The 22,877-nt window shown below is 43.7% G+C and overlaps 8 protein-coding genes across 8 annotated transcripts; 4 read left to right on the top strand and 4 right to left on the bottom strand.

Moving 5' to 3' along the window:
* Positions 1-92: 92 nt before the first annotated feature.
* Positions 93-1,853, bottom strand: L199_000899 (uncharacterized protein; the record flags this gene model as incomplete). Its single annotated transcript, XM_064886657.1, has 3 exons — positions 93-491; positions 645-1,459; positions 1,607-1,853. The coding sequence occupies 3 exons, from the start codon at positions 1,851-1,853 to the stop codon at positions 93-95; spliced, it is 1,461 nt and encodes a 486-aa protein (XP_064742729.1).
* Positions 1,854-2,562: 709 nt separating this feature from the next.
* On the bottom strand, positions 2,563-4,624 carry L199_000898 (uncharacterized protein; the record flags this gene model as incomplete). The annotated part of the gene is made up of 9 exons (XM_064886656.1): positions 2,563-2,959; positions 3,018-3,309; positions 3,371-3,541; positions 3,594-3,676; positions 3,737-3,888; positions 3,981-4,129; positions 4,219-4,288; positions 4,360-4,400; positions 4,474-4,624. 9 exons carry the CDS (start codon positions 4,622-4,624, stop codon positions 2,563-2,565), a joined length of 1,506 nt encoding a protein of 501 aa, XP_064742728.1.
* Positions 4,625-5,381: 757 nt separating this feature from the next.
* On the top strand, positions 5,382-6,004 carry L199_000897 (uncharacterized protein; the record flags this gene model as incomplete). The annotated part of the gene is made up of 4 exons (XM_064886655.1): positions 5,382-5,409; positions 5,481-5,521; positions 5,713-5,840; positions 5,914-6,004. 4 exons carry the CDS (start codon positions 5,382-5,384, stop codon positions 6,002-6,004), a joined length of 288 nt encoding a protein of 95 aa, XP_064742727.1.
* Positions 6,005-7,183: 1,179 nt separating this feature from the next.
* On the top strand, positions 7,184-8,881 carry L199_000896 (uncharacterized protein; the record flags this gene model as incomplete). Its single annotated transcript, XM_064886654.1, has 3 exons — positions 7,184-7,564; positions 7,636-7,725; positions 7,790-8,881. The coding sequence occupies 3 exons, from the start codon at positions 7,184-7,186 to the stop codon at positions 8,879-8,881; spliced, it is 1,563 nt and encodes a 520-aa protein (XP_064742726.1).
* A 549-nt stretch (positions 8,882-9,430) lies between these two features.
* L199_000895 (uncharacterized protein) lies at positions 9,431-10,863 on the top strand (the record flags this gene model as incomplete). The annotated part of the gene is made up of 2 exons (XM_064886653.1): positions 9,431-9,680; positions 9,854-10,863. 2 exons carry the CDS (start codon positions 9,431-9,433, stop codon positions 10,861-10,863), a joined length of 1,260 nt encoding a protein of 419 aa, XP_064742725.1.
* Positions 10,864-11,184: 321 nt separating this feature from the next.
* On the bottom strand, positions 11,185-13,731 carry L199_000894 (uncharacterized protein; the record flags this gene model as incomplete). The annotated part of the gene is made up of 11 exons (XM_064886652.1): positions 11,185-11,338; positions 11,401-11,473; positions 11,531-11,556; positions 11,618-11,765; positions 11,884-11,997; positions 12,060-12,122; positions 12,186-12,220; positions 12,290-12,995; positions 13,078-13,462; positions 13,522-13,544; positions 13,608-13,731. 11 exons carry the CDS (start codon positions 13,729-13,731, stop codon positions 11,185-11,187), a joined length of 1,851 nt encoding a protein of 616 aa, XP_064742724.1.
* Positions 13,732-14,189: 458 nt separating this feature from the next.
* L199_000893 (uncharacterized protein) lies at positions 14,190-17,426 on the top strand (the record flags this gene model as incomplete). Its single annotated transcript, XM_064886651.1, has 1 exon — positions 14,190-17,426. One exon carries the CDS (start codon positions 14,190-14,192, stop codon positions 17,424-17,426), a length of 3,237 nt encoding a protein of 1,078 aa, XP_064742723.1.
* A 366-nt stretch (positions 17,427-17,792) lies between these two features.
* L199_000892 (uncharacterized protein) lies at positions 17,793-21,889 on the bottom strand (the record flags this gene model as incomplete). The annotated part of the gene is made up of 5 exons (XM_064886650.1): positions 17,793-19,002; positions 19,065-19,213; positions 19,279-19,350; positions 19,426-21,332; positions 21,418-21,889. 5 exons carry the CDS (start codon positions 21,887-21,889, stop codon positions 17,793-17,795), a joined length of 3,810 nt encoding a protein of 1,269 aa, XP_064742722.1.
* Positions 21,890-22,877: the final 988 nt, after the last annotated feature.

The raw sequence follows: 22,877 nt of genomic DNA, 5'->3' as shown, positions 1-22,877 counted from the left end.
TATGCTGTGCTATGGACAGAATTATAAGAATTATGTATATGTACATGAGATTCACCCTTCCACTATTCTCTTCACCTCCATATGATCAGATCCTACACCTTCCCAATAAGATACGGTTCTACCAGATTCTTGACCAACCATTCCCCAACGCCCGGAGGTGTCAGATAACTGCCCCCAACACCAGATTCCAACCAAGCTTTCGTCCCCAATCTACCAATAGCCAGCATCGCTGTCCACGCCCATATCCTCCCATAGAACCCACCAACTTTCTTACCTGTCATTCTCTTGAAAGCAATTTCTAACGAACATCCCAGACCACTCAAGGGGAACATGAGGAAAATGGGTAATAGGGGTGGATGGGGGTTCATAGTGAATTGACCTATCGAGTGCATAAGGCCGGAAAGGATGAAGGAAAGGAAAAGTGTGGATCCAGAATTGACGGGGAGATGGAATAGACGGAGGATGAGGGTGGAGTAGAGGATGAAGTGGTGCTGTGTGGGGAACGGAGGGGTCAGTGATGTTCCATGAAACTTGTCATTGGCTTTACGAAGAAGAGTTGAGAAGCATACGAAGAAAAGGAAGATATAGCGCTGAGATATAGATGGAGACAGAGACTGTGATAGATTAGATGAAAGATGACTCACCCTGAAAAACTGATGCCATCTCCTACCCCAAAGATCCAAAAGACTATCAGCCAACAAAGGCGAATCGAATAGATCTACTTCCCACGATTCCGTCTCCCACAATCCCGTTCCAACAAGTATCGCTCCTATCAGATGATATCCTGATGATATACCTAGCCATACGCCAACAGCGACGCTAATGGAAGTAACGATTTCGACGATGTACCACGGGGCGATCAAGTGTTCTTGTTTGACAAATCCTTTCAGACAAGGCAGGATGATAAATCGATTCTCATGAGAGAATCTATATAGAGCGTTGGGGATCGGATGATCCGCTCCGATGGTGGTTTGTCCAAAGTACCTTATAAGATATAAAGCAGTATCGAATATCGCGTAATTCCTGAGTGCCAGATAACCATGTCGTACGACAGCCTGTGATCGCGTACGTCTAACGGTAGGCCAGAGCAACCAACTTTCTTTGGTTCTTCCACCTTCTTCCATATTCGGTATGGTTTGATGGGTATTTGAAAATTCCAATCCTCCATCTATCACATCTGTATCATCTTTCGAAGGTGATATATGTCCATTGCCGTTACCGTTATTGAGGTGAATATGTCCAGGATCAACCTTGCCTTTATGATCTAAATCAATCGCACCTAAACCTATCCACCTCGCGTTGATAGCTACGTCCATTGCGCCTATCAAGGGATGTCTACCTTTAGCTTCGAAATACCTATCGACCAAAGGTCCGTCTATGAATCCAAATTCTAAATATCGAGCTATGATATGCATCACTCCGATACCTATGCCGTTGTTGAGTGCGTTGAACCATGGTTCTGCAGATCGATTAGAGAAATGTAGTCAGTAAATCTTGTACTTCAGGCTGATAGTAGAGAAGGATGATCGGTCGGTTTGTTTCGATTCCATTAGGTAATTGAAAGATAAGATGTGTATTGATGCAAACAATGCAGGCATGAACCTACGAGTAAACCTATATCCAACTACTGCTCTCCCCAACAACGTTATACCCACAAGCCCCACGGCAATCCTATAATACCTGGTCCCTTCATACCGCAGAAGCAAAGCCTGGATATAGAGCGGTACAAGAGGAATGACAAAGAGGTAATACCAATTATCCCATGATATACTCTTTGCGTTGGCGATGGCGTGTTCGTGGAGGGGTTGGAAAGGACCAAAAGGCGTTGAAGGGGAGAAGAATGGGATAGTCATTATGGTGGCAAATGGTTCAATGTAAAGAAGAACAAGAACAAACGACAATAAATTCAAAAATATCGAAATCGAAGGATGACCAGCTAAGGTACCAACTTACCATTCCATCGTGCTATGACGCGTCGTACCAGAAACCGACCTGAAACACAGCATGATACAGGACAGCGGGTATATATATCCATTTCATACTCATACCCATACATTATTGCGTACTGTATGTGAGTCATTAAAATCAAAGCCTTGTACTAAAGAAACCGAATAGCAATAACAAGGGAAACAAGCAAAACTACATCATCATAATCATGTGAATATAATTAAAATGGGATATATATATTTATCTAACTTCAGGTGGTTGGATGTTGGAATCAAATCTAAAATGCCAGTCAAGCAGAATCTTTGTTATCAAGAAATGAGATGTTGGTATATCGGGTGGAATGGAACGAACAAGCATAAACAATGGCAGAAAAGTATTACAAAGTAGTAGTAGTAGTAGTAGTAAGAGTAAGAAGAGACGAAAAGTCGAATGCAATATCTTTTGATCTTTTGGGGATTTAGTCATGGAACAACGAGAATAGGCTGGAGTGTAGTGTACTCTTTCCCAATGGAAGTATTTTTCTGGATGATGTGTAACAGTTTTACTGATCTATCCGAGATACATCAGTAAGACTGTATACTATATACACCAACAGGTTTGACTCACCTCCCATTTCTAACGGAAACAACCACAAGTCAACAGCTTGATAAACCCATTACCTCCCTTATCCGCCCTTCCATTCCCGTAATCACCCTCGCCTCCCACTTGCTGGCTGTTCGCGGCCGTGTTTCCAGGTCGGGAATTGACATGCATAGGTGAGATAGCTTGCAATCCCGCTTGAGAGGGTATAGCGACGTTGGAAGGATCGTAAGAATCATTTCGATCGGGATGTAAAGCGTTGGCAGAAGCGAATGGATGAGCTGATCCACCTCCACCACCGGTGTTACCATTTCCATTACCTTGTTGTGATTGTCTTCTAGATTGAGGTAAAGGTGATGGAGCAGATACACCGATGATAGCTTGGTTTGACGCGTTGGGTAATCCAGATCCAGCCCCAGATTTCCTTTGTTTCCTATATATCATCAGTCAACCAAGTTTATCTTCGTCAAAAGAGGTTCAAGGATACTTACAATGGTGATGGTTGACCACCCGCTGAACCATTCCTCAACTTGTCTACTCTATCCCTATACTCCCTATCTCTCGTTCGAGTATTATGTCTCGATACCTCGGCCTGAGCGGCACTTTGTCTTCCGTTCATCTCCCATCCTTTACCACCGTTGAGCAACATCCAGTCGTACATCCCATCATCTTGATCTCCGATATTTTGTAATGCCAAATCGAACAATCCCCTCAAGAAATCATAATCGGGTGTTTCGTCAAACGTCAACTTCCTTACGTAGTTGAGGTAGATCGAGAACTCGTCTGGAAATAGACTCGTCAGCTATGATGTCCGCCGAAAAAAAAGGCAGGCAAGATTACTGACTAGGATATCCCTCTACCAACTCTGCAATGGGGGTAGTCTGCTTCTTCTCTCCGATCTTCTCGTACTTCTGCTTGTTGGTAGCAGCTTTAAGACCTTGCCATGGAAGTCCTCCTCGGAGGAAATAGAAGAAGACGTGGCCTAGAGCTTCCAGATCATCTCGACGGGATTGTTCTAAGAGGATAATATATCAGCACTGACCTCCCGATGTCAACGTGAGACTCACCTCGACCTAAATGAGTGTTTATGCTCATATATCTAGCCGTTCCACTCAAACTCTTTCTCTCTCGGTATGGGATATGTTGTTTGCTATATAGATCACCATAGGACATTAGTACAGCTTGACTAGGAAGGAGACCCATCACTCACGTCTTTGGATCCCTGTATTGCTTTGCCATACCAAAATCAACGACATGTATAGTATTCGCCCCTTTCGTCCCCGGACGTCCAATCAGGAAATTGTCAGGTTTGATATCTCTATAAATCAAGTTCTTCTCATGAATAGTCTGAACTCTGGACAACTGTAGTAGAACAAATCAAGTTTAGGATGTATACATCTCGGTAAGGTGGTCGCGCACAGACCGACCCGGTGGAAAGGGGAAAGGAAACTTACCATCTGTTTAGCAGTCATACAACAAGTTTTCACCGAGAACTTCCTTCCACACATATCAAAGAGATCTTCCAGCGATGGACCCAATAGATCAATCACAAGTATATTGTGGAGACCTTCCTGTCCGAAATAGTACACTTGGGGGATACCCACTAGGTGAACAGGAAAAAGTTAGCATTCTATTCAGGATTTTGACCCACCCGAGTGGTCAAAGCTTTGATCCGAAGGAGAATCAACATACGACAACCTGATAATATCTTATAACTTCTATACTCATCTCGTAATTGAGGTGCATCAGATTTACGCGGTTCCTATTGTATCAATACCACCAATATCAGATAAGATATTATCAACTTGTAGAAAGGAAGGAGAAGGGACTAACGAATTTTATAGCGACTGTTTGAGAGTTTAACAAGTTTGTACCTATCACAAGAGGAGTCAGCATTATATCTCACTGATAGACAGACGTCTATGTAGAGGGTTTGTTCTGACTCACCCTCAAAGATCACACCGAAAGAACCTTCACCAATCTTCTTGCCTACTCTGTAATGTACACCTACGATATTACTCGAACTTGATGAATGGCTGCCAGAGGAAGTGAGGTGGGCACCGGGGTTGGACGATCCTATAACGTGCGTCGTGGCCATGATGTATCGGTTTGGTTATGGGTATGAAGGAGGAAGGAAAAGTTTGAGATGGGATGGGATTCAAAGGGGACCGAGAAGAGAGATTGAGGAGGGGGCTTGAGCGATGTGTCGGTGGTGTTTGGTCACGGTGAGCTATACGGTATACTTCCTGTTGTGATTTTTGGTGTTGTTGGTGAGGATGGTGGTGCAGATGAAGGTGAGGAAGGTAGGATGGTAAAGAGTGTGAGTGGGAGGTAGTGATGGGATTTAGGATTATGGTTATGATTGACAGCTGGATTGGATATTGGATGTGGTGAAAAGTAAGGGAGTTGAGGTGTTGGTTGTTTTGTACGGTACGGGGTTAGGAGTTGTGACAGGCTGCGCACCTATGTCCATCACTCACTCAGGGTCTCACTGCATCCAGCATCCAGCATCCAGCATCCAGCATACGCCTAATCCGGCAATATGCGGGGTTATCCACTCAACATGCAGACGCGCCTGGATAATGGGATCATGCAGGATGTTTCATACTGACCATCTTGTTCTCTTTCCTCATACGTACATAACGACTCAAAGACAGGGTAGTGGACAGAGATCTCGGACTGGAAGTTAGAATACGATCCGATATAGAAGGAAGTAAGCGATAACCTCCACAAGAAGGATCAAAAGGATTCGAAATCAAGACGAGAATTCATCGGATCAACCTACGTCCCACGTCCTTCCTTCCTTCACCCACGCCTAGACCGCCCCAAGGAGCGAGAAAGTAGGGAGAAGAAGAATGGCTTCTATAGAGAGTTATGTTGATCGTGAGCTTCCGTCATACATCTTTGTTGAATGATGGGACAAAGCTGATGCGAGGAGATTTTGGTATTGATAGACCTCGTCCAAGTCATCCTCTACGATGGTCGTATAATAGTGGTGAGTAAGAATCACGATCTCCCACATCGAATGTCCTCTACCCCTGTATGAGGGATACATGAGACACCGAGGCTCTTTATCATCAAGAACATCAACTTCAAGTCTTACTACTTCCTTGCGGTGTTACATACATGCATTATATCCAAAATTAAACATTCAAACCGACGGCTGACATTATTTTGTGCCCGTAGGGTAAACTCAAAGGTTGCGACCCTCGGACCAACTTGATACTAGCAGATTGCGTAGAGAGGGAATATTCATTAGATCAAGGTGTGGAAATGATCCCATTAGGTCTGTATATGATAAAAGGGGATAATGTGTGAGTCGATAACACAACATAAAGTAAACGTACATCTAACTGACGATTTGTTTATGTCTATGTGTATGTGTAGAGCATTGGTAGCTGAATTGGATGAAGAGAAGGATAGCACGATTGATTATACAGAGATCAAAGCTGAACCATTGGGCGAGATACATCATTGATCGGTTTTACTAGACAACAGAAGACAGATTAGATAGATTGAAATATAACACTTGGCAAGACGAAGTGCTCAATTGTCAAGAATACGATATACAACACACAATACACCAACTTACCCTTCATCCAATGATGCAAAATCGCCAATAACGAGTTGTCAGCATCCAGAAAAGGCGAAATAGGTTTGCTTCTATATGCAAAAGATATAATCTCAGAAGCATGACATGATCTCCTCTCTTTCATTCATTTTATATGGGTTTATAGGTAAAGTAGAGGTCATTGGAACGAATTTAATAAACAATTGCATGTATACCATTCATCATGAGTTAGCTTAGTGGTCGTCTTGCTGCCATTGACCGAAGTGGACTGATATCACCGCGTGCCCTTGACCTGCAATCCCTCGCATCCTGCTCAGTTGTGTTCATCATGCACACTCCTGTATACAAGAGGTGCTCGTGGTTTGCGGATGCATTTCTTCTTGTTGTATCAACAGTGTCTTCCACCCGAGACATTCTGTACTTTGGTCTACCCTAATTCCGAAACCCTTTTAAGGATTCAGCGATTCATTGCACATGTCCGTCTGTGGTAACTTGAAGTACGAGTAAGCTTAGGGATGATCAACAAGTTACCTGAATAAGGAATGTTACGTAGAATTTTTTTCACTCGAGTTAAGCTACCTCTCTCTCTACAACGACGCGACTAAGTTAGAGCAATAATGGCAAAGCGCGATTACGCATGATGACACTTACGACTGAAGTGCGCTACTAGTTTTTGGCATCACTTGTTAACCTATCCATCAGTCATCATATATTGTCATAGTCTGTATCTCAATCAGTGTAACAGTCACCTGGAAGTTGTCAGTGCGATCATCAAGAGAGAGCGAAGTCAGGTAAAAGAGTGAAGATCATCTCAACGCGTGTCCATATAGAAGAACGGCAAAACGATATTTCGTCAGGTTCCAGGTTCACACACATATATGCACACACATATACATACGACGCCATAGTATCGACCAACTCAGCACAAGTTAGCAACGCGTTGTTCTGGTGTCTTTCGTAGCTTAATCGTGCTTGTCGGTCTGTCCATCATCGCAAGATTATTCGGACGGATTGCCACCATTATCGAATTTGGATAGACAGTCTGATTAGAAGAGAGGTAGATCGTTTTCAAACAAGCAAGTCGACATGTCAGCCATACTCCCTCTCACGACATCTTCCACACCCTCGTCTCATACGTCCCCAGCACCCAAAACACCTCAACCACTTCAACCGATCCCATTGACTGCTTCGTCGAGAGACGGCGAAGATATACAGATGATATCAAGGGAAATCACACCTTCATCTCCATCTGCCAGTGCTTCTGCCAGCGCAAGTGCAAGTGCAAGTGCGAGTTCACCTAGGTCTGCATTAGGTTCTGGCTCAGGATCAGGCTCGATGACGTTGGTGGAGAACAGTCAGAATAATCCTGATGAGGTGATCATGGAAGGAAACGGTGATGATGTTGGGAATGGAAAAGGTGTCGGAGTTGACGTCGATAGATTCTTGAAGAAGATGGAGATGGAGAAGGTGAGTTTTTCTTTAACAACATGTATTTGGTATGTTTTGTCAAACTGAATTTGATCGGTATTGTGATATAGAAAATGCAAGCACTTCAACAACGTTTGGAATTAGCTTCGATAAAAGCTACGAATGGATGGAAAGATATGTCCATCAAGGAGATTGAGACAGTGAGTCTATCATTGGTGTGTTCGACCATGGTCGGTACTGACCATCTTATGCTGTCCCCTCCAGAAATTACCTCCTCCTACACCCCAACGCAATCGACAACCATCTTTACTACCTGCCTCACCTATCGTCGCCTCGCCAAGTAGAACATCGACAATACCTTACGAGCCGCCATCACCTTCTAGACCATGGCAATTGATCGACGTCCTATGGCAACCCTTACCACCACCTTCACACGGGCGTTATCCGCCGTCACCATCCAGTCCGAAGAAACGCTCGAGGACGGATGATCACGATGCATATACGAATAGTCGATTGAATGGATTGGGTCTACCTCTAAGTCCGCATCGACAGAAACACCCCAATGGGAGTGTACATAGAAGAGCATCAAGTTCGATCGGCTCATCTTCCACCTCGGCTGGTCATAAGAATGGTTTTGCAAGTCCATCTTCACCGTTACGATACAAGTTTGATGAAAATCCCAAATCGACTGGGATACCGAAAAAGAAGAGATCGTATTCGCATTCAAATTCGAATTACATTAACAGGAAAGTTGTAGCTACGACTACAAGTCAAGATGTCGATGCTGCCAAGGCTTTAACTCATATGTTATCTTCAGGTGGATTATCGGATGATGGCTTCGGAGAATCGTCCACCGGATCTTCGTCGGCTTTGGCAGCTCCATTTTTACTTTCTTCACATTCTTTACCTATACCTGAAGCGTTCAAGAGAGATAGATCTACTTCACCTACCATACCATCTGCTTCGCCATTGAAATTACCCACACCGAAGGGAGGGATAGGTAGGACGACAAGTATAAGTATAAATACGAAAACACCCAATTCACATACTCGACATAAAATACCGGATAGTGGAAGTTCAACGGGCACGCCGGGTACAGTTGGGGGTGGGGGAACAGGGACGAGAGAAGAAGATAAGAATGCTGCGGAATTGATGATGTTTCTCGCTCATTCACCATCACCTATGAAGACAGTACATTCCCAAGAAGATGACAGGCCGAGTTTGGGTATGGCTGCTAGAGTCTTATTTGCGGATGAAGATGAATCTCCAAATGATAAGGAGGCTGGTAAAGGTGGTGCCAGTGGTGCTGGGAGTAGCAATTTGGTTTTGGCAGATCCTATCTTACCGGAGAAGTGAGGTGAGGAATTGGTATATTTCACTCACCGGAGAGATTTGGGTTGATTGATTTGATGTATTTGTTTTTGTACCTGTATTTGTCCATTCTGTTTGCTTATTGGTGTATGATTATACTCTTGGATCTGTCGATACCTCTTGCTCTTCGATTAGAATTTTATTGCTTATAATTCCCCCACCTTGTAGCATCTATGTACAATGTACCATGTACGAAATGGCGCTTCCTGCGCTCTACTGTGCATGTAATCCTGCTTGAACACTGGCATCAATTCATCCATGTGACATTTACATCGAGTGTTGAATATGAACAGTGAACATTGAAATGTGGTCACTAAGTGGAGGTTGACCAGAACATGCAAAAAAAAAATCATCGATTTGTTTTTGTATTTCTCTAACATTCCATCTTATATACCCCCAACTATCTATCACCACTACTTGAAGTCGACTGACTGAATTGAACGGAACTGAACGAAATACGTGATCAGACATCACCCATCATTCATAACATCAATACCAATAGCATCATCGTTGGACTAAGTAGGACTACTCAAGATGGCTCAATCCCAACCTCAGCAAGATGACCTACTCGATACCCTCCTTCATTCGTACAGTACCGCCTCAGCATCGGGATCAGTAAAAGGTCCAGGTATAGGACCTGAGAAAAAGAAGGAATATGGATATAAAGATTTCGAGGCTGTCCTGGAATCCACACCGATATTCATGAAGGAGACTCCGAAGGATGGAGAGACGAATGATGTCTTGGAGGCTCTTAGGACGTTGGTCTTCGAGGGTGAAGGTGATGGTGAGTTGGTTATGATCTAGACACTGTACGTGGTCTGAGAGTATCATGGGGTCGAGGGCGGGGTCAGACTCGAGAGCGATATTGGGGGAAAGTGTATATTGTCTATAGATACGGTCTAGCATTTTTGAGTTATATGACAATTACTGATACCATCCCCTATTCAACCCATATAGAAATAGCCACCAATTTCAAGAATCACGGCAACGAGCTCCACCTTCAAAAATCCTATAGCGAAGCTGTCAAAGCCTATACCTCCGGACTGGATTCCAACCCTAAAGACCTAAAGCTGAAAATCACCTTATTGAACAATCGAGCTCAGAGTAATCTCTTATTGAAAAATCATAAATCCGTTTTGAAGGATGTAGGAACGATTATTGCATTGTATACGACGGAGAAGTGGGATAGTGATAAACCGTTGATCAAAGCTATGTATAGAGTTAGTAATAGCTTGATAGCTCTCGAAAGGTGGAAAGAAGCTTTGGATGTTATAACCAGAGCTAAAAAGGAAATTCAAGATGGAAAAATCGTAGGCGAAGATATAAGTTTGTGGGATGGGTTAGAGAAGAAAGTGGTCGATGGACAGAAAAGGGATGAAGATAGGATAAAAAGAATAAGGAAAGAACAAGTTATTAAAGGATTATTGGAAAGAGCGGTTAATCAAAGAGGGTTGATTAATGTGAAAACTCCAAACCCACCTGATAATTCCCCACCTGTCCATTTCGATCCATCAGAATACATAGAAGATCAATGGGAAGAAAGTATATCAATTGATACTCCCCTGATATTCCCCGTATTCTTGTTATACCCCCAATACGGTCAATCGGATTTTATAACTTCTTTCCAGGAAAACACTTCTTTCCTAGATCAGCTGAATGTCATGTTCCCCCAATCCCCTTCAAAGGTCGAGGTACCCCCTGCGGAATGGGATGAAAAGAAAGAATATTACGTGGATAACCTGGTTATATATGTCGAAACTTCACAAAAGAGATTATTGAAAGTCGGTAAAGAGTTGACGTTGAGGGAGATTATACGGAAAGCTAAAAGAGATCAGAATCAGAAAGATGGAGTGGAGAAAGCTGGAATAGTGTTGAAAGATGGTTTGATGAGTTTTGTTGTGTTGCCCAAGGGTGAGGTAGAGAAGAGGTGGATAGAAGAATTCAAGAAGAGTAGAGATGGTAAATAGTACTTTTACAAAATGAGTATCGAGGCAGAGAATTCAGAAAGGGGTACGGACTGTCTAGCAAGACACGGATAATACCTTGACCCATATATATTGCATGTATATGTCATATAAGTAACAATTGTTTTAATTGTTGTAGAATCCTCAGACAAGACACATAGTCAACTCCGACGACTACAGCAAATGTTTTTAGTGAAATATCCCCCTTCATATCTATTCACACCTCCGATCGTCTTTAATTGCCCCGCTCGGCAACTGATCTCTTATGACGACGAACCGCGTCCTTACCACAGCAAGACCACATCGAGCTGATCCTTTCCCCGCCTACTTGTTCTTCTTCGTCTCCTTCTCCTTCTCACCGGGCTTACCAACATCCTCTACCATACCCTCGTTGACCTGACCATACTCGTTGACACGAGAGTAGTCGACTCGGTAGATCCATCGTTGGTAAAGTAATATGAGGAAGACGACATCGTCTCTACCATGCAAATACATATTATGAGCTACTGTCTGTCGTTCCTCTCACACAACATGACTCACCGGAAACAGGCCAACCTATGTAGCCAGGGCATCCTGATACAGAACGCGAAGAAATCGTCGACAACGGTTGATACTGCAGACAATTGGTCAGCGGGCTATATTCGTCATGCAACATCAAACGACAGCTCACGAGTCTTGTACATCATAGCTTTCATCCTACGAATTGCACGCATACTGTCAGCATAGGATGTTGTGTATGTGGACGTTAGATACTTACGGCATATGAGCTACACTCTTCAACTTATAATTAATGATCAATTGAGGAACAAGCTGGACGAAACCGAACATGTAAATAGCTTGAGCAAGCGTAGTCACGATGAAAGAGTACCATCCTCGATGAGTTCTGCGTAAGAGTGTCTTGTCAGCTAAAATGTTGACGCTACTACGGTATGATTCGTAGGAACGTTGGACATACAGGTAAAGAACTATGAAATCGAATTTGAATCAGCTAGACGATCTACTTGAATCTTCGAGCTGACTTACGAGAATAAACGGTATAACCTGCCAATAATGGGATAGCGCCGTAGGACACAAGTCGGAAAGCGAGAGCGTCGTATTCTTGGGTTTTCTTCTCGTCTTCACTAAGTTCTCGTTTATCTATAGCCAGAGGAATTAGCAATGATGTAGGTGGAGGGAGATCCGACATCATATCAACGCACCTTCGAATTGTACTGTGTAACCAAAGATTGACGTAGGGGCAGGTCTGATTCGGATGTTGGTGACTGATCATCACAAACCGACTGTCAGCTCCAGCTTTCGATCCAATTCCGCGACAATCAGCTTACCTTTCGTAATTTTCCAAGCTTCAATGAGGAGACCACTAAATGATTGAAAAGTGATATCAGCCATCGTATGTTGTGTAGATAACAAGCCAATTGAATCAACTTACATTCCTTGTCCAAACAGGATCATGAACGAAGTCTCTTCTGAACTGTCATGGAGATACAGCAAGATGACCAATTGGACGAAGCAATTCGTCAAAATGGTATTCAACGATACTCCCACTAAATCTTTATCCTTTTTCCTCCAATGGCTAACATCACTTGAGAACGCCAAGAATTCAAACAAGGTATGTAAGACGGTGACGATCGCAGTTGTGATCAACAACCAAGGCGAGGTTTCTGTGAGAGTTCGTTTGATCTCGTCGAATTCCATTCCGCCTCCTCCTTGTTGTTGAGCAGCTTGTTCGAACGACGCGGTCAAAGCGCTGAAAACGTTGAATTTCATAGCTGAGATAGCATGGTACGTGACGTGTAGAGGAAGCGTCTTGGTAGTTTCGTTGATCACGTATAAGGATTCTTTCATTATCCAGAAGTCGTTGGGATAGATAGGTGGAGGATATACTTTCTTTGTAGGGTCTTCCAAAGAAGATTGGATAGTATAAAATGGTTGAGCTACAGGCGAAAGCTGACCAAAGTTGACTTCGCCACCTGAAGCGACGATAGTCAAAGTCAGGTTGTTAGACCAATGAGCGACGATGGGTGCCGGACCAGATTGTTCCACAGGATCTTCCAGGTCTTCCTCGTCTTCTTCCTTGTTACCGATGAGTTTCTTTTCTTTCCTGATTCGTCTCTTGGGGAAGAATCGAGTGAGTTCTAGTATGGTAAAGAATTTATCAGCTCTGTCACCAATAGAGTACGTAAAAACAGGTCTGGAAAGAAGAAGGTCAATACGCACGTTTCCTATATGCCGAGACGTTTCCCGGACCTTTACCTACAGGTGTACCACCACCTTTCACAAGCACTACATCCATGTACCAACTTCCATTATGTGCCCATACACTTTCTGGAACATCGAGGATGAGATCCGCTTCTCTCTCGTCTTTCCATTCTCCGTATGTGAGACCATCCCATTGAACGAGTGGATGATCCAGGTCGACATCTCGACCAGAGGGGGAGGTGGATGTGTACAACAGCATGGAGAGGGGTGTACCCAGATCCCAAGCTGGCGTAGCTAGTTGAGATCCTTGAGGTACAGCGACGGGAGTCGATGCCGGTCCGGCAGTGGTCCCAGCTGGAGAAGGAGCAGGGGGAGAAGGCGACTTGTTACCGCCCATGCCCATCTACAAAGTCTCCGTCAGTGTTTGTTTTCATCGCATATACCGCGAGAGGGGTAGCTTACATATTGCATACCATATTTCATGGCTAGACGAGAGCAACTGGTGTCAGCTACATTATTATAAATGAAGGACTGAGGTGATCACTCACCAGCTTGGACAGCGACAAACATTGCTACTGAGCGGACTACACCCCATATCTTATCGTTGTTACCTTGTTGCCGAGCTGGATCAGCTGGCTGCGCAACAGGACCTCCTGCTGCTCTTCCTGACATGTTGTCGTATCAGGTTATGACTCGTGATGAGGAGGGGGCAGAAGAAGAGACATGAAAGAAGAAAAAGCCAAAAGATGGGAGGGGGTTGTCAAGCGTCGGACCGGGTGTATGTATGGGCAGTTGCAGTTTGGATCACGTCAAAGTGGGAATCCAGGCACACACCATAGTCCACGTCGTTTTAGTGAAATAATCAGAAATTTCAGAAACAATCATATAGTCCTCATTCATTCACTCTGGCTTAACACGACACAAGGTGTATCCTAGATCAAAGCCGCTCAGCTTGAAAAGAAGCCACCGGCAGGTCAGACATATCTGCTTGAGCCCTATCTCATAGCAGGAATAGATTGAAGATAACAGCAGACCTCGGAGACGTATTGGCCAGGTATGTCCAAGTCTGATGTATCGTGCTGCACTGTATCTCGCTTACTGATGCTCCCTTGCTTCAATAGTAAGGCGACATGTCCGGGCCAGCTTCCTCACAGGTTGAGGAGAAGCCTGCATCGGCGACTCCGAGGAATCCCAAGCAGATACGTTCCAGCTCATGGCTGCGCAACCTCTCAAGGTGGAATCTGGCAACCCTCCTACTTCTCTATATAACCTCTCTTCACGTCATCGGTCTATACATCTTCACAAAAGGCTTCCTCCTCACCCGGCTTACTATACCTCACGTATCACCTTCATATACACCCTCTTCTCCCGCGCCATTACCTGCAACACACTCCAAAGCTGTTATATTGGTGATCGACGCCTTACGAACCGATTTCATCTCTCCTCATTATCCATCACCCAAATCACCTTATCATCATGGTATCCTCACTTTACCATCTGAATTATCAGCTTCTCAACCTGATCATTCGCTCATATTCAACTCGTTTTCTGACCCACCCACAGCTACCATGCAACGTATCAAGGGAATAACCACCGGCTCTTTACCTACTTTCATCGATATCAGCTCTAATTTCGCTTCTACCGCCATAGAAGAAGATTCCTTGATCAAACAACTCTTAAATGCTAACAGAACAATAGGATTTATGGGTGACGATACTTGGGTGAACCTATTTCCGGACTCTTTCAACCTTTCTCATCCATACGATTCGTTCAATGTTGAAGATCTACATACGGTAGATGAAGGGGTGATCGAGAATATCTTTCCGTACCTTCAACCAGCCAATCAAAGTAGATGGGATGTTCTGATAGGTCATTTCTTAGGTGTAGATCATGTAGGACATAGAGTTGGACCTAATGTAGAAACGATGAAAACAAAATTAGCTCAAATGGATCAAGTCTTACGTCAAATTGTCGATTTGTTAGATGATGATACGCTGTTAGTGTTGTTGGGCGATCACGGCATGGACGATAAAGGCAATCACGGGGGTGATTCGGAGCTGGAAACTTCCTCTGCCATGTGGTTGTACTCGAAATCTAAACCTTTGAAGGGAAAACCAGTAGAAGAAAGTATAACCAACTCATGGCCATATTATACTTTCCCAAACTCGGCAGTACCCCTCAGACATATCAACCAAATCGACCTGGTACCGACCTTATCGCTTCTTCTAGGTATACCAATACCATATAACAACCTTGGAACAATTATACCCGAGTGTTTCTCCAGAGATTTATCGACGTTGGAAGCTGCAACCAGAGCCAATGCGGAGCAAATCGATCGTTATCTTAGTGCCTACGGTGATGGATCTTTGAAATCGGCTTTACAAGGATCATGGAGTAAAGCCAGAGCTACTTTGGATACTATCGATTCGAGCGAAGGCACTGCGCCAGAAATATCGGATCACGCTTCGGCAGGTGTCGGCAAGGTAGCAGACTGGATTAGAAAGGGCAAAGCTGCTGCTGCCGAAGCATCAACTAAACCATCGGACCATCAGGCTCAACAGGACTCCATCAACCATCACCGACACTACTCTTTATTGGCTCTCCGACACCTCAGAGCATTATGGGCTCAATTCTCACTTCCACTCATCCTGATTGGTTCACTGATTTTAGGATTAAGTGTCCTGACACTCATTGCGTTGTACGTAGGAGTGAGGAACAACAGTACCAACTGGGACGTTTACGCTCGACTCGCTCTCGAAACGTCTTTTACCGCTGCAGGTATCATCGGATCTATCGTCGGGACTTTAGCAGGTATATATACCGCTCAACCATCAACAGCTATCAAAGTATTCGTCATCGCCTCTGTTATCGTTTCCGAGATCGTTATCATCTTTCCTCTTCTCCTTAAATTCTCCCTTCCACAGACATTCTCTATCAATCGATATATTGGACCTATCCTCCTCTTCGCTCATGCGATTTCCTTCGCTTCCAACTCATTTATAATGTGGGAGGACCGGATAGTCCTCTTCCTTCTCACTACCATCCCAATCATATACCTCATCAAAGCCCTTTCAGCTCCAACAGCAGATATGCGGATCAAAATCATCGGTCTATCTCTCGCATACGCCATCATCGTCAGATTATCAAGTACGATAACAGTCTGTAGAGAAGAACAACAACCGTATTGTCGAGTAACCTTCTACTCTGGCAATACACCTGTATCACCTCGTTGGGTCGTACTAGCCGTCATTCCATTGGCATTGCAACTGCCTCGAGCGATCGGTATAACCCTCAGTCGATCTAAATCCCTAGCTGGATCTGCACCCTTCTTCCTAGGATACCTATGGAGAGGAATCTTGGTTCTCAACTCTGCTCATTGGGTATTGGAATACCTAGAGTATAATTCCGACTCAATAGGATTAACTCCATCAGCAATATCTACAGCGGGATTCCTGAAAATCTGGTTAGCCCGTATATCAATCGGTATCAATCTCGGTGCATTACCTTACATATGGTTGATATCACCATTATGTATAACGGTGGAGAAGAAGATTGATCAATCGACTGGTGAATCTCAAATCAGCGTACTGGGATTTGCTAATTCCTACGGATCAACTTATATCCTGTTTTACATTATTCCATTCACTTTGGTTCACTTGACCAATCAGCCAATGGGTCAATTAGTCTTATCTGCCTTGTTGGTGGGTCAACTGGTTTATCTGGAATTGGTAGATACAAGAAGAGACGCTATCGTCTTACAACAATCTTTCGCCACTGCCAACTTCAATAATTCCGCTAGCCAAGGACCAGGTGGTTTCGATGGAATTGATAACTCAACTACGATTGTCCGACCATCATTCACCGATTTAGTCCCGTTGGTATTAAGTGGGTTTTTAGGATTTTATTCAACGGGACATCAAGCTGTCCTTTCCTCAATTCAATGGAAATCCGCTTTCATAGGATTCAACACCGTCACTTATCCGATATCACCTTTGTTGGTCATCATAAATACTTGGGGACCATTTTTCCTTTCGGCGATGGCGATCCCTTTATTGGCTTTATGGAATATATCTCCTATCCCCTCGTCATCCGCAGGAGGACAAGGAGCTAAACAACCGATCTTGACGCATGTCTTACAATTGATCCTTGGATTTCTGATTTATCATACCCTCATTACGTTCTCCAGCGCGATAACATCAGCATGGTTAAGAAGGCACTTAATGGTTTGGAAAGTTTTCGCTCCTAGATTTATGTTATCGGGTGTTACACTATTGATAGTTGATTTAGGATGTTGGATTGCTCTGCTGGTTGGTGTGAGAGTGACGAGTTGGAAGGTGAAAAGAACTTTTGGATGCGAGAGCGTTTAGTAAATAGTAACGAATAGATATGCAAACATACACATAGATACATAAGCAAAATAAGAATTAAATTGCATCAATCAGCATAGATTAAATACATATAGTTGAGAATCTATATACATATCAAGAATTGTCTGTTTACCTACCGCATAAAGTTATATATTACTCTCGTTATCTACTCCTAAATTGCATGAGCAAATATCAAGAAACGGTAAATCGTGCTGTTATATACAATCAAATTTATATAATCGAATCTACCTATGTTCATTAACGATCAATAACATATGATATATTCAGCTTTTATTCCTTATCTCGTTTTCCTTCTCATCCAATAATGATAATAATGTTTGTAATGATATACACAAAACCTAATACCTAATGTTTACCATGTTTCTTCTTCTTCTTTGACAATTTCTTGTCATCTTTCCCTCCATGTGTACTAACCCTCCTCTCTCTTTGTTCTCCTTGTCCAACCAAAGGCGTACTCTCATTGACTTCGTGATCATTTTCAGTGTTTCCCGAGATAGGAGGCAAATCCTCTGAAGCGGGTGATCTCAATCCACTAGGTGATCTAGTCAATCCCTGATCTGATATTCGTCGGACAAACCCTTTGATCGAACTTAACCGCTTACGTCTCTTATCCGACTTATCTCCTCCTGAAGTATCAGATTTAGAAGGGGAAGATCCCATGGGTGCCCCGTCCCCGGTGGAAGATAAGGCAGAGGCGATGGATGGAGAGGCAGACATGGTAGACCATCTTTTTGTGTTGGCGGGTTTACCAGAGGCAGAAGAAGGGAATGGAACGGATCCAGGTTTGGGTGATTCAGTGGGGAATGCTTTGACGGGCGAGGAAGATCCTTCGGTAGATTTTCGAGATGGTGAGTTGAGCGATAATGATACTGATCCTTCTTTCTTGGGTGATGCAGAAGGAGATGATGGGAATGGTACAGAAGGAACTGGCGTTGAGGTAGTATCGGGAGTAGTCTCAGTTTCCGGAGCAGCTTTAGGAGTTTCGCTAGACTCATCCTCTATTCCTTCCGGTTTGGCGGCAGCGATGGGATCCTGAGTTTCGACAACGGAGGAAGGTCCAGTAGCAGCGCTAGTCGGCTCAGCTTCGTCTGGGGTCGACTCTCGCACGTCTTTGCCCTCTTCGGTATCATGTGGCTTGGAGGGAGGCTCAGGAGCAGCTGTAACAATCGCAGCGCCAGACCCCTCGGGAGATGGCGATTTGACGGCATCGGCGAAAGATCCGTATTCTGGATTATCAACAATAGGAGGTGGCACGTCGACGGCGAATCCTTCGACAGATTGGTCCCCAGCCTTGTCCTCGAGATCGATCAACGCTGAAGTTGCTTCTTCAGTCTGAGCCATGGCTATAGTAGATGACGAGGGTTGATCAGATGTTGATTGCTCCGCTTTTCCATCAGGCTTATCATCATCATCTTTGTCTTTCTTGGTACCAGATTTTTCAGCAGGATGAGCATGAGCATATCGCAAATCGTCAGCGGTTGGAAGAGTGTTGGCTACTTTTTCGAGATCCTCGTCGTCGAGTAGTTCAGCCTCAGTGTAGATTTGTCGTTTCCACCTAGAGATATGCCATGCTTCATTAGCACCCAGATCTGCCCGTAGGAGACATTGTCCACTCACATTCTAGCAAAGATACCATCTTTTTTAGTGATAAGTTCTTGATAAGTACCGATTTCAATCATCTGCCCTTCCTTCATCACAGCGATCTTATCTGAGTTGATGATGGTGGATAATCTATGAGCGATTGAAAGTGAACTTTTCCCTTTCGACTGTAGAGATTGCAATGTAAATTTAGTTCGGATGTCGTAAATGGGCTTAGCCATGCAAGACTCACCAAAACAGCCAATGACTTTTGGATCTCTCTTTCAGTCTCTGTATCAAGTGCTGAGGTAGCTTCGTCGAGGACCTACACACGTATACGCAGCATACTCAGCTTAGCTCTAATGGTCAAACAGTTGATGAGCAATGTCTGATAACTCACCAATATCGCAGGGTTCTTTAAAAACATCCTCGCCAGACTAACTCTCTGTTTCTCTCCACCCGACAATCTCTTGCCCCGTTCTCCTACAATGGTATCATATCCTTCATCAAACGTCATAATCTTATCGTGGATCCTACCTCTTATTGCAGCAGCAATGACCTCTTCGTCCGACGCACCCGGTTTTCCATACGCGATATTAGCTCCTATCGTGTCATTCCATAACACCGAGTCTTGCGGTACGATTCCAATAGCGTTTCTAAGAGACGCTTGTGTGACTTTTGATATATCTTGTCCATCGATCAATATCCTTCCTGAAGTAACTTCATAGAATCTATAAATCAATTTCAAGATTGTTGATTTACCCGATCCGGTCTCTCCTACCAATGCCATCGATTCGCCTTTACCCAATTTGAAAGAGACATTCTTCAACGCAGTGACTTTATCATCGTAGCTGAATGTCACATCGTCAAATTCGATCGTACCATCCTTGATGATCAGTTCTTTCGCATCGGGCAAATCTTTAATCTCAGTTTGTTCAGCTAACAATTTCAACATCTTCTCCGAATCGGTAATGTTGGTGTTGATCGATCGGTATAGACTTGAAAGTTGGTTTAAAGGTGTGGTGAAAGCACCATAGTATTGGATAAAGATGACGAACAATGCCGCATCACCTATACCTCTCATGATATTCCATGAGAGCAGTATAGCTCCCGAGGCGAATCCCAAAGTGAGAAGTAACGATTGGATGGCATAGACAGCTTGGAATCCCATATCCCATTGCCATTCTACTCTTTGTAAATCCCCAACGGCATTGGTGAATCTTTCTACTTCTCTAGGTTCTCCGGTGAAATATTTAACACTTTCCCAATTAGTTAGAACATCCGATACGACTCCTCGCTGATGAACGTCCTTTTCGATGTATTCTTTTCGGATGTATTTCCGGAATTTTGTAGAGTAGTATGTGAAGCACATATAAGGTATCATGAAGAGTAAGACAGTGAAAGTAATGATCGGTCCGAATAAGTACTGGAATACCGAAAATCCAATAGCGATATCCGCAAAAGTCGGTATGACGCTGAATAAGACTGTTCTGAATAGATTGTTGACCGCCGAACCTCTTTCGATGATCCTCATCACTTCACCGGTATTCCTCTTCGTATGGTAGGCCAAAGAAAGATCCAAAATATGGTTGAAGCAGAGCATTTGCATTTCCCTATCTGTATACTGCACGATGGGTAACCAGAACGCTTGTTGAATAGCACTGAGGGTACCATTCGCATTCAACAATCTTAATGCCAAGTAGATTCCGAGCCATTTCCAGATATCGTGTTGATTCCTTTCGGTTAACGCTCTGATCAACAGTCCCATTGAGATAGGTGACAAGGGTGTCAGTATTCGATCGATGATGATCATAAGACCAGTCATAGCAGCGAATAATTGGAGTTTGATGCTTGTTGCTGGCCATAATTTGGGAATGAGGGGTCTGAACTTGAACCACGCTTCTCTCAGAGATAATTCTTCCTTTTTTTCATCTTGCTTTTTCACACCGAGCTGTTTGGTGATCTTGATCTTTTTGGCGGCAGCAACGGTTGCTGCTATTGCGGCGGGGTTATCGTTGGCGTTGGTTGTGTTCTCGCCTGCACCTGGTACGGGCGTTGTAGGTGCTCCAGTGGTGGTCGTAGTGGTCTTAGTAGGATCTTGAGAATCGTCATCGAAAGTTCCGTATTCGCTGGAAGAAGGATCAACACGTCCATCCACACCTGACTCGGTGAGTAGTCCAGTGCGTTCATCGGCTGGTTCGTATGATACTCTCGGAGAGAGCAACGTGACAATCAGAATGGGTAAAACGAGTAAGCGAGAGGATGAAGGTACAAGGGAGAGGATAGTGAAGATCTTATCGTATCCGTCTGTACAAGTTCGATTCAATCAGATTATCATCATATCGGCTGAGTGATTGGATCAAAGACTGATAATGGAGTGGAGCTGACTTACGAGTGTGTACTTCTCTCAAGACCAATCCAACAAGATTAGGAATCTCCAAACCCAAAGCTAAAGTGGCGAGAGTAACCAAACTTTTAGATTGCCATTTTTCTCTCCACCATACGCCCGCCAATGCCAGACCGTAGACAATCAATTGACCCAAAGTGTAAATGACTTCTCCAGCCAATTTTCCACCTTTGAGATAATCGGGGATATTGATGGGTTGATCACCATTCCTTATTCTCTCTGTGACCAGATCAGAAGCCAGAATAGCTATATCACCAAAAGCCAGGAAGGATAGTAAGAGTAAACAGGTTGATATGGTTGATTTACGCGGGGTGATCCGCTGGACGGTTATGGGTCGTATACCAGGTATAGGATCGATAGGTTTTGGTTTGGGTAAGAGGACGAATATTAAGGGTACGAAGAGGATGACGGGGATGATATAGTGGAGGGGAGTGAGGAAAGGAGCTGTTGAAAACATTTTGTGGTGGTCCGCCCGTGAGTCAAGTTGGATAAAGAGGAAAGCTGGCCTAGATATCCTCAGCCGAAGACAAGATATCTCGTCAGCTTTCAAAGACTGAATTGGCTGATGAAGGTAAAGGGAAAAGGAAGAACAGCTCAATTCGTGAATTTCCAACTCACAAGGGGATCAAAGACTTGAGACTGAATTTTTTATTATCACCCAAGTAACACCGACAGACAGTGGCCAATGCTCTAAAGGGACCTAGCGAGTTAGTGTGGTATCAAAATTCACTTTTTCTCACTCATTGAGCTTGAGCGTCTTCAAATTGGACAAGTTTTGAAGATATTATTGGCCAAGGTGAACAAGATTAGCTAAGACCACCAGTGGCTTAGCTGAGTTTGAAGCTGGGTAGTTGGTAGATTGGATCCGAGTGATAAGGTAGCTTGTAATTATACCCAACAATACAACATGAGAGTCGATGAAAGGAAGTATTGTCGAGTTATTGAATCAATCCAATCACGATCACCTCACTTGACCACACCTGATGAGCACGTTTACAGCGTGTCAACACTGTGGATCGTTGTTTGTTGAGAGTCTTTTTTTGTTGATCTCCTCTGACAACAACGAGGTAACAAAGTGTAAAGTCAGACACTAAGACAAGCGCTAAATTGATCAGTTCATCATGATCCATGCTTGAAATGATAAATTGATGGCACATGCGCGTCACTTCCCAATATCATTGCTGCGGGGCCACATCCACTGTACTGTAATTTGTAACAGGTTACAAGGGGTAACGTAACTAACTATAAGAGATGATTTTCATTGCATTTCCATAAACATAATCATTTTCATACTACGATTAAACGCTATCAAGAGAGATATCATTATCATCAGAAGAGAAAGTAAATTATCAAATTGAATTCAAGTTTAGAACGGAAAGAGAATGGATCCAATGAAATGAAATTGAACATCCACCTCCTTCCCATGGCACTCATCGTATTAGGGA

Source organism: Kwoniella botswanensis, chromosome 1 (assembly GCF_036426115.1).
Source record: "Kwoniella botswanensis chromosome 1, complete sequence".
NCBI lineage: Eukaryota > Fungi > Basidiomycota > Tremellomycetes > Tremellales > Cryptococcaceae > Kwoniella > Kwoniella botswanensis.
The sequence above is the reverse complement of the archived record's forward strand: the minus strand, read 5'-3'. Positions and strand labels throughout refer to the sequence as shown.